The sequence below is a fragment of the Telmatherina bonti genome (assembly GCF_933228915.1).
Source record: "Telmatherina bonti genome assembly, chromosome: 6".
Taxonomy (NCBI): Eukaryota; Metazoa; Chordata; class Actinopteri; order Atheriniformes; family Telmatherinidae; genus Telmatherina; species Telmatherina bonti.
In genome coordinates this window covers 3,848,845-3,864,086 of record NC_136624.1, presented here as the reverse complement: position 1 = coordinate 3,864,086, position 15,242 = coordinate 3,848,845, and the positions used below count along the sequence as shown (strand labels likewise).

The 15,242-nt window shown below is 45.5% G+C and overlaps 1 protein-coding gene across 3 annotated transcripts; it reads right to left on the bottom strand.

Moving 5' to 3' along the window:
- Nucleotides 1-556: 556 nt before the first annotated feature.
- ift52 (intraflagellar transport 52 homolog (Chlamydomonas)) lies at nt 557-13,024 on the bottom strand. 3 transcript variants are annotated; one of them, XR_013771341.1, is made up of 15 exons: nt 9,257-9,407; nt 8,007-8,160; nt 7,078-7,165; nt 6,452-6,581; nt 4,672-4,747; nt 4,523-4,594; nt 4,307-4,433; nt 4,147-4,230; nt 4,007-4,075; nt 3,760-3,914; nt 2,528-2,615; nt 2,327-2,435; nt 978-1,123; nt 813-904; nt 557-571 (listed from the first exon to the last, which is right to left on the bottom strand). XR_013771341.1 is itself a non-coding variant. In XM_079241781.1 (15 exons), exons 3-15 carry the CDS (start codon nt 8,126-8,128, stop codon nt 878-880), a joined length of 1,293 nt encoding a protein of 430 aa, XP_079097907.1. In that variant the 5' UTR covers nt 8,129-8,160; nt 11,038-11,186; nt 12,487-13,024; the 3' UTR covers nt 783-877. The 3 variants fall into 3 exon arrangements, 2 of the variants coding, with proteins under 2 accessions (XP_079097907.1, XP_079097906.1); XM_079241781.1 differs by lacking the exons at nt 557-571; nt 9,257-9,407 and adding exons at nt 11,038-11,186; nt 12,487-13,024 and having other exon boundaries at nt 783-904; XM_079241780.1 differs by lacking the exon at nt 557-571 and having other exon boundaries at nt 783-904.
- Nucleotides 13,025-15,242: the final 2,218 nt, after the last annotated feature.

The following is a 15,242-nucleotide window of genomic DNA, read 5'->3' as shown; positions in this document are numbered from 1 at the left end:
CTTAAAGGTAAGATGGCTGATCTTTGAAATGAACCAGATTTACTTCTGGTAAATTCTTAACTTCTACCTTCCAGACATGAAGAGTTTTGAGTTTTCCTCGCCATCCGAGTTTGACAGGAAGTTCATTGAAGAGCACAGTCTCTTGTCTGCGTTGTCTCTGGAGCAACTGTCCACATCCAAGGCGTGGAATGACCCTGCGGCGGACGGCTCGAGCAGCAGGGCGTCTGACCTGGAGTCCCTCTGCCTGTTAGACATCGTCTCTCCCTGTCCGGGGTTTCCGCTTCACAGCTCCAACGTTCAGGAGCCCGATGTTTCCAGCCTCATGGTGCCTTTGCAGGGACACTTCTCCACTCCTCACATCCGCCTGCAGAAGCCTAAACCTGCTCCTTGCTTCGACCGGTCCTACAGTGACCTGACGGCCTCGGCCATCTCATGGGACGTGTCTCTGATTAAACCAGAGAGCAGCAGCCCCCGCTTCAACACGGACTCCAGCGCCCACGAGCCAGCATGCAGTCCTCGACGCTTCCCTGCAGACGTTTCTCCCTGATGTGGCCGGAGGATTTACAGGAGCCTGAATGTGGAAGGAAGAAATCCACGTCTGATTCTCTGCCCTTGAAGGCACCGCCATCACAAGGAATGAAGGAGAATTTCAGAACAAGATTACAAAAACTTTTATTGTAACATTCATGTTTGTTAAATAAAAGGAAGACCCCCCCCCCCCCCCCCCCACACACACACACACACACACACACTTTTGTTTTTAAACTGCTTTTAGAAGCAGCTGACTTAATAAAAATATAAAAAAAGCCCACCACGCTGCTGTCTACGTGTTGCTGGCTTCTACCCAGTGTTGCTGGCTTCTACCCAGTGGTGCTCATCAGGTTTCCGTGTCGATGTCGTGTTCCTGTAAGAGAGAAGGGGGGGCATAAGGCTCCTCGTCCGGGACAATCGCTGAAGAGTTTTAGCGGCTCCCTCACCTGGTTGAGTTTCTTGAACTCTACGACCTGGAAGAAAATGTGTTCCAGGATGTGCTTGGCATCCCTCTGCTCTTTCTCCAGTTTGGGAGTCACCCCCAGAATCTCCCCACATTTACGAACGTAAAACTCCAGATCGTCGTCGGTGCCTGCGAACGGAAAGCGCTTTGAACTGGTGCACACACCGTCAGGTTCTAAAACCATACAGATTATCCAGGCTTCAATCAGAACGGCAGAACTCACCGATTCTGACTGGTTTCATTCCAGATACGTCAGCCTGGAACAAATTCTATAAAAAGTTGGGACAATTTGGAACATTATTTCCTCTTAAGGTGTTCTGGTTTAGAGCTTCAGGTGTTTCCTGCATGTATTTCCCACCTCCAGCCCCCTGCAGATGGGGGGGGGGACGACAGAGTCTTTCAGTCTAGACAGAACCAGGCAGACCCAGCGTTTCCACCTCTGCATGCCGTACAGAAGATGTTCGCACACCTACATGATGTGGAGAAACTAAAACTACCAAGCATCGCCACCCAAACCGTTCCCACCACAGGCGGTTTATGGGAATGGAGGGAAACAAACGAGGCATGGTACGAAAGCAGAGACTGCTGGTTAGGAAGACGTGTGTCTGGCCGCTGTGGGACAGAAACTCTGCAAACCACTCGTCGTACTTGTGCTGTTCTGTGGCGACAGCTTTTATTCCTGGTGACTCTGCCTTCATGTGAAATGGATCCTGAAGGTCCTGCTGGTTTCCATGGAGATGAAAGGGGGTTTAATGGTGGAGTCTTCTTTCTGGACCTTCATGGGGTTTCTCAGGTGACTGTGGGGTCTCTCCCTGGATTCTTCTGACCATTGCTAGATGTTCATCAGCTGCTGGCTTCCTGAGACATTTACCTGCATGAAACACCTGGAAAACTTCTCCTGACACACATTTATCAGACGTCCCGGCGCCCAGATCAGCTGAGTTGAAATGCTCGCCTTGTTTTAGGACATGTTCACCTGTGTTCCAGGTGAGTTTGCTCTGACGCTCTAACACTCCTGCAGTAGTCAGATTTCTCTGTCTGCCTTTGGGACTAACTACCCACTGTGGATCCTCTCTTGGTCTTTGGGAGTAAATCTGCCGGTTTTTCACAGTCTTCCTCTGAGAAACGCTGTTTCAACCACTTCTTCTCCTGTCTACAGACTGGAGGTCCTCTGCCGGCATGAACAGCCTCTGGTGGAGAGAGTACCAGCAGAGCCACGATAACCACCATTTTTGGTGTGTTGTTGGCTTTAAAACAAACTTTGGATGTAACGACTGTTTTTTAAAACTTCCAGACTGTCCCAACTTTTTGCTCGGTGGTCATAAATCTTACATTTATTGGTGAGCTGAGCAAGGCGCACTTTCTCCGACGAGAACATTTCATCCAGGTCAAACAGGTCCAGCATGGGAGGAGGCAGGTCGTTTAAGGCGGGTGGGAAAACCTACAAGGAAAAACATCCAACTCTGGATTTAAAGCTGGAAGACACCATGTAGCCCCAGAAATTCCAAGATTGTAAAAAACACAGAAGCCTACGGCCGGTTGAAGTGGAGGCAGAGGCGTCTCGAACTGCGGCGAGATCAGCTGAAGCGGCTCGCTTTTGACGTTTAGCTGCTTATAAGCGCTGAAAAAAAGAAGCAAAGTTTCATCTGTAATAGATCAAATATTTCTCTGTCCCACAAAGGGAAGTCGTTTTGCCATCAGATCATCCCTCACAGCCAAAAAAACCCCCCAACCACACCGAGGCGTTGCTCTCTGAAAGAGCTGAGTGCTTACAAAGCACGGCCATCAACAGATGGTCTACATGACTCCAGCAAGTCTGGTCTACCTGACCCCGGCAAGTCTGGTCTACCTGACTCCAGCAAGTCTGGTCTACCTGACCCCGGCAAGTCTGGTCTACCTGACCCCGGCAAGTCTGGTCTACCTGACCCCGGCAAGTCTGGTCTACCTGACCCCGGCAAGTCTGGTCTACCTGACCCCGGCAAGTCTGGTCTACCTGACTCCACCAAGTCTGGTCTACCTGACTCCACCAAGTCTGGTCTACCTGACTCCACCAAGTCTGGTCTACCTGACCCCGGCAAGTCTGGTCTACCTGACCCCGGCAAGTCTGGTCTACCTGACCCCGGCAAGTCTGGTCTACCTGACTCCACCAAGTCTGGTCTACCTGACCCCGGCAAGTCTGGTCTACCTGACCCCGGCAAGTCTGGTCTACATGACCCCGGCAAGTCTGGTCTACCTGACTCCACCAAGTCTGGTCTACCTGACTCCACCAAGTCTGGTCTACCTGACCCCGGCAAGTCTGGTCTACCTGACCCCGGCAAGTCTGGTCTACCTGACCCCGGCAAGTCTGGTCTACCTGACCCCGGCAAGTCTGGTCTACCAATCAACCTGCAGGAAGTTGAGTCCCACTCAGTGGGAGAAAGACAGGAGCTCCTTTCTGGAGGCCAGGCCATCGCCTGCATTATGTGGTCTGAACATGTCTGTAGCAGAGAAAACATCTGACTATGTCTGTATCAGTGGACCAGACAGGGTTAAAAAGGAGACAGTGGTGTAGCTGTTAGCACTTCGCTGCTGTAGAAGGACTTTCTGTGTGGAATTTGTATGTTCTCCCAGTACATGTCGGGGTTCTCTCCAGGCTCTCTAGCTTCAGCGTTGATGGTTTCCTAGCTTACATATATCTTAACTGGTGACGAACGTCTTCAGGTAAAACCTGGAGTACGGTCATCACAGCTGCTAAAGCAGCTGGCGCCTTTCCTTTCCATCCTCACCTTAAGACCTCGGGCAACGTGTCAGTGGACAGATTGAACAGAGACATGTCAAAGAGGGAGGTGAAGTCTCTGGGGTTCTCGTCACCCTCCTGTAAACATGCTCTCAGCTGCTCGGACAGGCGCCCAATGTCTGGCAGCATGGTGTAGTCTGTGATCTGTGGGACAGGAGGACAACATGGACGTGAGATCATTTTACACCATTTCTGGTGGAGATTTCTCAGTAACACACACACACACACACACATACCTCTGGATCCTCTGCATCAATCTGATTCAACTGGATATTATCAGTCATGAGCCACTGAAGCACAACATCCTGGAATGAAATGAAAACAGATTCAGTCTACTGATGTAACAGCTGAAGAAACAGTCTTTAGCTGGACTCACCAGGATTTGACTGTTCTCTTCCTTGTCTACATACTGATCACTGAACATGTGGCAGGAACCCAACACAGCCAGCTTCCCAGACTCCTTCATGAAAAACACGACATCTTTCAGCATCTTTCAGGAGCATGTTGACATGCCAAAGCAGAGAAACTCCTCTGACCTTTCCCTGACAGAAAGCCAGGACGGGCCTGTTGAGTGGGAAGCAAACCGAGCCGGTGGACAGGACGGCCACAGCCGGCTTCATCACGTTCAGCGTGGCACCATACGGGTAAACAAACGTGAGTGCCCTGACAGAAGTAAAAACAATCAATCTCCGCTTCATGCAATGCAAAGAGAGGCATTCTGGAAAGCAGGGATGGAAAATGAAAGGATTTACTGTGCATCGTTTCCTACAGCTTCGTCCTCGATGACTCCAGTGACGACTTTGCCGGCAGCACGGCTGATCTCTCTGAAGGACAGGAGGAGACGTGTGACGCTGAACAGCATCAACAAGAACACATGAAGAAACTTTGTCTAAAGTCACACCTGTTCAATACACCGTTGGACACCAGGGCCTCTTTGGGATGGAAGTATTTGTAGTACATGTTCCTCACAACGGCATCTGTGTTGCCCGGGAGACAGAAAAACAACCACGTGATCCAAAAACAACCTCAAAGGGAATTATTTTGTTGTTTGCTGTTTCTGTATTTAACAAAGAGACTGGAACTTCTTTTCCTGCTTGTGTTCTTCTCCCCTCAGATGTAAGTCAGTTTGGATAAAAGTGTTTGTTAGAACAGAGCGGCTGCTCTCTCCCTTAACGCAGATTTCACCCAAACATCTCGCTCTGCAGGACGAGGAGGTGGACCGGGCGTCCTGCTTCCTAAATAATGGACGTCTACCTCTCTGTCCCGTGGTGACCTGCTCAGCACTCCAGTATCGTGTAGTAAAGGTTCCTGCACCAACCGATGCTGACATCCTGGTCACACATCGCCCTCCAGGAGGCAGTACGAATGACTTCATCTCTGAGATGTTTCTCTCTGACATACCTGATGATGGACACCGCTAGTTGTTATGGAGACCTAAATATTCACACTGACAAGACTCCAGCGACTTTATGAACCTCATCAACCCATTCAGTCTCAGACTGGTCCAGACTCCTTCACAAAGCTGGCAGCGATATTGATCTGGTCTTGACCAGAAACTGCTCCACAGCTGATCTGACACCCTGCTGCACCTCTCAGACCACTTCCTGGTCACATTCTCACACATCATCTCTCACGGCGCTCAAGAGGCTCTGAGGATGGTTTCCTACCCCAGAAACCTGAGATCTCTAAGCCCTGTAGAACAGTCTGACCAGGTTCAGCCCAACCCTTCCCACTCAGACTCCTCCTTCCTGTCTGTTAATGAGGCTCCAGAAACACTCTGCTCCTCTCTGGACAAACTCTGTCCTCTGCTGTCTCAACCAGCCAGACTAAACCCTCCCAGTCCATGGCTCACTAAGGTTCTAGGACGTCACAGAGCAGGTCTCAGGCCAGCAGAAAGAAAAGAAGTCCCTGACTTGTCAGAGTCCCAGCAGAACCTCTCAGTCTTCACATCCAGCCTGACGGCTGCCAACATAGACTTCTATCAGAAGCAGATCCACAATGCTCCCAACACACGGCAGCTGTTCATGGCCTTTAACTGTCTTCTTTCTCCAGCAGCTGCTCAGCCTCCCGCCACGCTGACTGCAGACATGTTGGCTTCCTGTTTTACTGAAAAGGTTGCTACCATCAGGAATCACTTCTCTGAGCCTGACCAGCTCAGTCCACCACATCCAGCTAGTGGTGCCTCACTTTGCTCTTTCTGCCCTCTGAATGAGGACCAAGTCTCTAAACTTCTAGTCAACACTAAAGCCACTATCTGTCCTCTGGATCCGGTCCCTACCGACATCCTGCAGAGCAGGAGAACTTCCACACTTAGTGTAGCTGAATTTGTCGGGAAGGTTGGAGAACTTAGCCCAGTTCTTTGCAACAAACATTATGCTATTAATTCTTTGTACTTTAACATTCGTGATATTATGCAGAGGGAAGGGAGGAAACAACAAACAAGACAAAACAAAAATAAAAATGAAATAAAAAGTCTGTAGCACTTCATGGAAGGACCAGCGTCCAACTGGACAGTTCACCAGCACCTTCCTACCATGTCCTCTACTGTCTGGTTTACTGCTTGTGTTGTTCTCGCTCAGATGTAAGTCGCTTTGGATAAAAACGTCTTCTAAATGACTTTAGAATAGAATAGAATAGAATAGAATAGAATAGAATAGAATTCAGTGGGTGACAATATGCACCGTTGTTGACCATGATGCCAAACTCCTCCAGGAGAAAGTTGATGTTTGTGTCATATTTCACTTCTCCTCCTTCACCGAGCATCACCAGCATGTTTCCACCTACATCCAGGTAGTTCTTCAGCACCTCCAGCTGCGGTACGAAGGAAAAACAATGTGACAAAACACACAAAGAAGACTTCAGCAGGAGCATGTTAGAAGCTCATCTGAAACAGATGGCTTTCTTCTTACTAATTGCTGGTAATCATGTGGCGTAACATCTAAAGTTTATCTCATCAGCTAGTGTTCAGCATAACTCAGTGTGTCTGGTCTGCAATGAGTTAACAAGTCTGGATAGCTCCAAATAGTAACATAATTATCTCATTAACCAGACAAAACAATGTTGGTTATCCCGTGATAAAGGTGTTTAACAGGAACATGCCACGGCTCTCAGACTCTGTAGTTTGGGGTCAAAAGGAGCAAAGTGAAATCCAGTCAGTGTTTAAAGTGAACACTTGGTTAGCTGGGTTTTTTGGCCACCACTTCATCTGTTGGTTGTAAATAAACTAAAACAAGTCATGAGACTGAAACGTAGTTGTAGCGACGCCCTGCACGACGATGTAAGATAAAAGATTTTCTTGATATATCACCTCTGATGCTGTGAACTTTTCCCTCGGGCCAGCAGTGATCCAAAGCTTCGCACTTTTCAGCTTCTCCATAGAGAGTTCTTCCTTTATACTGCAAGAAAAACAAAAATATGTTGAAAACACTACAGAAATACATATACTATGAGTAATCCAACACACACATCAGATTTAAAGCTATTCAACAGATGAATGTAAAGACCACTCGTCGCCTTGACAAGTGAACACTAACTGGAACGCTGATTCATCTGGTGCTTTTCTGTGTGAAGTTTGCATGTTTTCAGCAAAGTACTGCTGATCACAGAAACACAGTGATTACTATCAGAGTAAACACTGCTATAAAAACAGGAGTTTTATCATTTTACTACTGTCCAGCATTCAGGAAAGTGTTAACACAAAGTCAAGGAGGACAATACCAAAAACAGTTGCTAACCTCGCCAGGAGTGGATTTATCTGTAAGTTCAACCTAAGGTCAGGCCATAAAAGCAAACTCCTCCTATCAGCTGTAAGAGCATGGTGGTGATGGTTGTGGTTGACGATCTGAGCTCATTGTGCAGGTAAAGGACCCGGCACCTTGCAGTCACTGAATACACCATGAACTCCTCATAACATGTCTGGTTCGGTTTGCTAAGACTGGGTCGTACAACACAACAATGATCCCAAACACAGCACCAAATTTCTAACAGAGCTACCAAGAAATAAAAGAATGAAGGTGCTGACATGATCCAGTCAAATTCTAAAGCTTTTGCTTTTTGCTTTTGGCACACTGATTTTGCATTATAGCTTGTGGTTTGTTCATCTTTAGCAACTTAATCCAGTTTCTGTGCTTTTACAAACAGGAAAATGAACTTTATAAACAATACTTAACCTAATAAAACATGTAAATACTTTGCAAACCCCTGGTCACATGGTGGTTGGTGTCTCTGCAGCCTCACCTGTGGATTTTCCACTGGGCTCTCAGTCTCTTCTGCACAGACTTGTAGCCATTATTGGTGGTGAACAGCTCTCTTTTAGAAGCGTTGAAGATGACAGCATTCTGCTGTTCTTTCTCCATCATCTCCACAGTTCACAGCCAACTTACTGTCTGACCTGAAAGAGGAACAGGTTTATACTCCAGCTGTCCGACCTGAAAGAGGAACAGGTTTATACTCCAGCTGTCCGACCTGAAACAGGAACAGGTTTATACTCCAGCTGTCCGACCTGAAACAGGAACAGGTTTATACTCCAGCTGTCCGACCTGAAACAGGAACAGGTTTATACTCCAGCTGTCCGACCTGAAACAGGAACAGGTTTATACTCCAGCTGTCCGACCTGAAACAGGAACAGGTTTATACTCCAGCTGTCCGACCTGAAACAGGAACAGGTTTATACTCCAGCTGTCCGACCTGAAACAGGAACAGGTTTATACTCCAGCTGTCCGACCTGAAACAGGAACAGGTTTATACTCCAGCTGTCCGACCTGAAACAGGAACAGGTTTATACTCCAGCTGTCCGACCTGAAACAGGAACAGGTTTATACTCCAGCTGTCCGACCTGAAACAGGAACAGGTTTATACTCCAGCTGTCCGACCTGAAACAGGAACAGGTTTATACTCCAGCTGTCCGACCTGAAACAGGAACAGGTTTATACTCCAGCTGTCCGACCTGAAACAGGAACAGGTTTATACTCCAGCTGTCCGACCTGAAACAGGAACAGGTTTATACTCCAGCTGTCCGACCTGAAAGAGGAACAGGTTTATACTCCAGCTGTCCGACCTGAAACAGGAACAGGTTTATACTCCAGCTGTCCGACCTGAAAGAGGAACAGGTTTATACTCCAGCTGTCCGACCTGAAACAGGAACAGGTTTATACTCCAGCTGTCCGACCTGAAACAGGAACAGGTTTATACTCCAGCTGTCCGACCTGAAACAGGAACAGGTTTATACTCCAGCTGTCCGACCTGAAACAGGAACAGGTTTATACTCCAGCTGTTGCTACTGCTAGCGTTAGCTGCTGCAGGTTTATTCTGCACATTTCTTCAACAGATGTAGCTAGCACTCCGTAAAAACGACATAAAGTACCATTACTACTACTGAACATGATATAAGGTCTCTAAATAAGGAGATTTAATTCACATTGTTGTTTGTTGGAAGTTATTAGCAGTCGTAGCTCAGAAGCTATCGGAAGCTAAACAGCAGCTATTACCTTCAGCCAGTGGTCGCTGCTTGTTAGGATGCGGGTTATTTTCTCCTAATCTGGTTCCATACAGGATTTTCTGACTAATGAAACTTACTACTCCCGTTCATCAGCATATTAACCACTAGTTTAATGCTAATAATGTCAACAGATGTCCTCCTAGCGTAACATGGTGGTATCTAGGGGCGCTGAAACCATAGCAACCATCCAGCTTAGCAGTATCCCCAAATATGGAGCCACTTCCGAGTCTGAAACGCATAAAGGGCTATTTCGTATGTTTTAGTTTTTTAAATCTTGACCACATTTGATCACTGCGATCAAAAGTTACAACACTGAGGCTGTGTACGAATGTCCACACTATTCCCTAACCCCTAATTTACTACATGTGGCTGCACTATATAGCAAGCTGTCAACTCTTTCTGTTTGCGATTCGAACACCAAGGTGGCCATTACCTCTTCGTCACTGATCAGACATAATATACATAGACGGCTGCATCGAACTGACACTTGCGGGCGTCGCCGCCATATTGGATGGGTCTCTGCTTTCGAGTCTTGCTGCAGTCAACGTTGTTTCTCCACATTACTGTTTTCTGTAGAACAACGCGTATATATTACACACAAACAAAACACTTTCTACATAATTGGTTGATTATTCACTGTGTTAACATTATTTATCTACTACATGCAAATGATAAATTTCACTCCGATGAGGTGTTTAAGAGAGAGAGAGATAAAGAGAGAAAGAAGCTCAGCTGCTCAGGAAATGTCCCTCAGCAGTCTAAACCTATAGCAGCATAACTAAGGGATGCTAACCATCCCTAGCTATAGCACTTATCAAAAATATTTTAAACATAAAAGCAGGGTTTTTTTTTTAATGTTTTACATTGATCTGTATTATAACTATATCTCTTCCCTTTGTAACAAACCGAACTGTGAGAAAAAAATCAGGTATAAATTGCTGAAGTTATTGTGGTTGGGCCTACCCCTCACAAATAAATGCATTGGAGAAGCATGGTGACCCATCCAAGATGGCGGCGCGATGAGACGTCAGCTCGTGGAAGGCAGCGTGACACTATGCGGCGTCTATGTATATATTATGTCTATGGTCGCAGATCACGTGACTACTGACTGTCGCCACGACAACCACCACGCTAGTTATAAATCATGCTGACTGGATGTCTGGTGTGTTTTTCTGCAAACAGGCTTGATGGGCAAATTAAGAGGCAAACTTCTTTTTAGTTAAATATCATGTTACAAATCATACTTGGAAATGCAGTTCTCACAAGAAGCCTGAAAACATGGAAAGGTAAACAAGAAAAAATACAAATATTACATTCAGGCTATGTAATCCAAATTATAATTAGACATTGCCTTCGTCATCAAAACCTGGACTAGAAGTCGCAGATCTAAACCTTCAACATGCAAGCTAAATACATTTACTGTAGAGTAATCCGATCTTATAACTGTTAACCATTTTGAGGTGGTAAAGGAAACATCAGTAAACATTTAATCCTCTTCTAATCTTCTAAAAGAGGAAACAAACACACAGTAATTTTTCAACTGTTAACCTCTAAAACATACCAAACACGAATGTTTTATTAGGCACCACAAACACAAAAGGTCAGTCTGATCTGGATGGAGAGACCAGCGGCAAGGCCCGGACGCCCGGCTGGGGACTGGGGGGGGCTGTCGGTCTGGCTGCAGGTGAATCTGGGCCGGATTCTCAGTACTGATCTCTGAGCAGAACTGTGAAAAGTTCCTTGACTTCCTACGGGAACGGTTCTCCTGACCTGTTGGCTTCGGATCTGCTCTTGGAGTGCGACCTGCGAGTGTCTGAGCCGCTGATGTCTGGACTGTCCAGGTTCAGGTCTGAAGGGATCCAAACTCGCCCCCTACCAGCATCAGCAGAAGTTTCTTCATCTGCTTGCCACATAAAACCCTGTGAGGACACATTTGTTAGACAAACATTTCAGCAGAACTTAAACATGAAATATAAAACAAGTAAACTTTTTATCACTTTAACATCACATTTTTACCATCCCAATGTAACCAGTAGCAGGAAAATGTGTGTTTCTGGCCTTTTCTTTCTTTACAAACGAACATGAGGTTATTAACAAATGAATGTAACGTTTTGCAGCAGCTGCATGAACGCTGCATGGTGCAGGGGTCCAGGTAGCTGCTCAGGAGACATGAAACCATGCAGACAGTAGCGGCAGCTTGTGGACAGAAGCACCACCTCCTGCCAGCACACACACACACACACTGACAATAAAATAATACACTCCTCCTGACTCAGCAGCATGCTGCAGCCACACATATCTGTTAAACCATGCAGTCTTTTCAGAATATCTCTTCCCATGAGGTGTGAAACCAGCTCATGTCTGCTGTTTATGGGACACGTGTTCTGTTTTATCCCTGGCCCAGTTGCAGAGACACGGTTCCGTAGGAAATCTGAGGATGTCAAGCCTGAGATGAGGGAAACTCTGGGTTTTCTGTTCCAGAACCAGAAGTCAAACTCCATGTCTGTTACCGTGGTAACGGACTCTGTGAGGAAACCCCATCCTGGGAGCTTTACTATAAGAGCCATAAATATAGGTTAGAGGCAGAGTTATCACTGGATAGATGGTTGGCATTACACGGTTGTCATGGTGATGTGGAGTGGCGCTGAGGGAAACTATAGATGTCTGACTGGTCACCTAAATTCTTTGGTGGTTAACATCCAACATGACCCGCTGAGGACGTGCGCTTATGAAACGTTTAGGCACACTTTCACATCAAATTCAACGATTTAACGCCATATTTGTTAAAACAGCGTTGGAGGGTAGAAGATATTTTTTTTAAAAAACACAGAATATTTATTTTAAATATCAGCCGAGTGAAGCAGAATTAAAAATCCTGATGGAGAACAACATACCTTGCTTTGCTCTGTTCTCAGTCGCCTACATGACCTTTTCCCAGCTCAGGCTTTTTCCACCCCCAGCACAGTCAGCAGCGTTTCCTTTTGCCAAATACGTTTTGTATTAAAAGGCAACTTATGTCTTTGACATGCAACTCGCTGCTGAATCGGGATCATCAGGATGGATTCTATAGGTTTTCTCGTGGAAAACAAGAGGCTTGCTCCTGAAAAGCTGCTACATGTAAAAGTGATATTTTAAGATATTTGAAAGTAGATGTTTTCAATTCAAACCCAGAAGGAAGTTGATCAGCTGAAGTCTGACACTTGACAGATCCCCTCTCACCTTCTGGTCCTGCCAGCAGCACCTGCTGTTCTGGTTCTCCACAATGAGGCGGTGCTCGGTGTGACAGGTGGGCCAAACTTATCCCTGCCAGAGCGACTCCACAACCTTCACACAGGACAGAGAAACAAAGATGTCACTGGAAACCTGACAAGTTACGAAAGGAGAACGCAGACTGGTTTTCTCAGCACTTTTTTCCACACATAGAAGAATTGACAGCTTTCCAACGGGAATACAAACAGCAGATTAACCCTCTGGACCCAGAGTTCTGTGGAACACACATACAGCTGAGCAGCCAGTGAGAACTGGATCTGTATAAAAAGCCCAGACGGATCAGACAGCAGGTCTTCTCATCAACCAGAGTTTCTTTAACTGATAAATCTTCAAACAATAAAAAAACAAAATCACTAGTGAAATTCTACTGACCAAGTATCACATTCAGGTTTTTTCATTTGTAACTTTAGAAAACAAAAGATGGCACCAACCAAAAGCTCCGTGTTCCTACAGAGCCAGGGTTAGGCTTGGTCCTCCCAGCGTATAAACCCAACAGGATTCGCCCTGGTCCATCTCATCATGGCTTCTGCTTACATCAACCAATGGACACAGGTCTCACATGCACATTGTGGGGGGCGAGCCCGGGTCAAACAGGTCAGGCCGTCATCTTTACCCTCATCGGACTTGCCCCCCAGTGGATGCTTCAAATAGAAACATTTAGGACTTCATTTATAGGGACACGTGGTGAAAATGGACACACCGTACCTTCACACACGGCTCTGCCTTAATTATTGTTATTCATGTGACTTTAAAAAAAGCTTTTATTGTGTGAAAGTTGTGTTTTATCTGCAGGCAGAATGAACCTGAGTGCTAAAGAGGATGGATTACAGTTGCATGTAAAGAGAGCTTCATGTCCCCTTCTCCAGAGGACATGGATGTGATCAGTTAAACGTTGGTCAGAACCATACAGTCTATGGTCAGAACACCACATCCGTGTGACCTTACTGCGTCCCTCGTGGCTGCTGCCATCTCTCTGGTCCACAGGCGTGCTCGATGACGACTCGCCCCCCACACAGCTCCTTCCCATTGGCTCATACACAACACCATCAGCAGGAAGCCCGACCACAAAGCAGGAAGTCTATTTTTACTTATTCTAACCCACAGCTAAGTGGGGCCCAAACCACCACAACTAAACAAACTAAACAAAACAAATCATTTAGCTAAAATACAACTAATACTCAGATCTGCAGTTTATCCATTAATATATCTGTACTATAAAATGAATTGAAACCCTGAATACCAGTAAGAGGCTGAGTAGCTTCTGCATGTTACACATCTCCCTTCTTTTCAAACCTAATTCTTCATCTTTTTAAAACTGAGGATACAAATGTTTTCAGAGTTTTGTGACATGAAACCTTTCTTAGATTTCAGCTGCACAACAAAGGACACCATCCATCTCCTGTACCAGAGCTCTGATGCAGCTGAAGATGCTGCCTTGCTCTTTTCCTGCCAACACGGTTGTCATGACAACTAACCATTTGTTGCTTTTTTTTTATACTAGCATCATCATCATCATCCTTACTGTGTTGCAGAACAAATTCAGCACAAGGATGGATGTGAGAGTGTGTGATATTTAAACTACTGTTGTGATAAATATGAGTCTGACTTTTTAATAAACCTGGAAAAACTCGTATTTACTCTGTTGTCTAAACCTCAGTTCGTAACCAGTTGGCTTTATATAAAAGGTTTAAACATAACGTCGTTACATAAACATTTGTACCATAGACCGTAAATGAAAGATGTTTTTACGGTTTGTTCCTGCTTGTTTGGTCCTGTGATATAAATGGTGGAAACTTGGCGAGGTGTTCAACGTGACTGTCTGATGTTAACTGATAACTGCATCTGTTAACTGATGCCTTCATTAGGAAGAATAAACTAAAACAACTAGATACTGAATGAGCCAGTTTATGTTGACATATGTTCTGTACACAATAAACGACCCTGTGTGAGTCTAAGGGTCATGTAGCATGGTTGCTAGTTAGCCATTTATTATATCAGATTAATTCTTTTCCATTTTCAGGTAAATCCACTGAACAGTCTTTTAATGTCTTCCTACTGAACATGTTTGCTAAGCTTGCCAACATAAACTCGAGTCATTACTAAATTTATTCAGATTGTTTTTAACAACTTGGAGCTAGAAATGGAGCAGTTGCTAACTTCCGGTCAGATTTTTCACAATAAGAGCCGGTGAACGGTGAAGTTTTCTATGTTGCCAGATCTGTGGAAGTGGATCATCTGGAAATGAATCCAACTTTGGGATCTAATCTGACTTACCGGTAAATAAAACGCTTGTGTCAAGTTGGCCGTGTTTTTGCATGAGAGTGACCAAACTCCAAGTAGAGACAGTAAAGTGTGTCATACTGAGGTTCAGTGTCAAACAGAGGCGTATAGAGTAGAAGTAAAGATAAAGTAGAAGTCCTGCCATGTAATTGGATGCATTTAGAACAGGTATTTTCACTAACAGGCTCGTCTACCTGCAGTGGAGCTGAGTGGATTAAACTCACCTGGTTTAGTTGGAACGAGCTGCCGGACAGAACTTCTACTTTCTACTTCTACTTTACACACTTCTGCAAACGAACAGCGTAAAAAATTGTTTTTATGGGATGTTTCCTTTTAACTTATTCCTAAGGTTCAGTGCTATTGCCCAATCCACCAAGAAATAATGAATAAATAATAAACATTAATAACAAACAAGGGTGACTCCC

Excerpts from the sequence above, each read along its gene's own strand:
- ift52 (XM_079241781.1), bottom strand. The coding sequence starts at position 8,128 with ATGATGGAGAAAGAACAGCAGAATGCTGTCATCTTCAACGCTTCTAAA. Across the intron at positions 4,231-4,306 it reads TGGCTTTCTGTCAGGGAAAG|GAGTCTGGGAAGCTGGCTGT; the intron begins GTCAGAGGAGTT and ends TTTTTCATGAAG. Across the intron at positions 2,436-2,527 it reads TGCCTCCACTTCAACCGGCC|GTTTTCCCACCCGCCTTAAA; the intron begins GTAGGCTTCTGT and ends TTTTCCTTGTAG.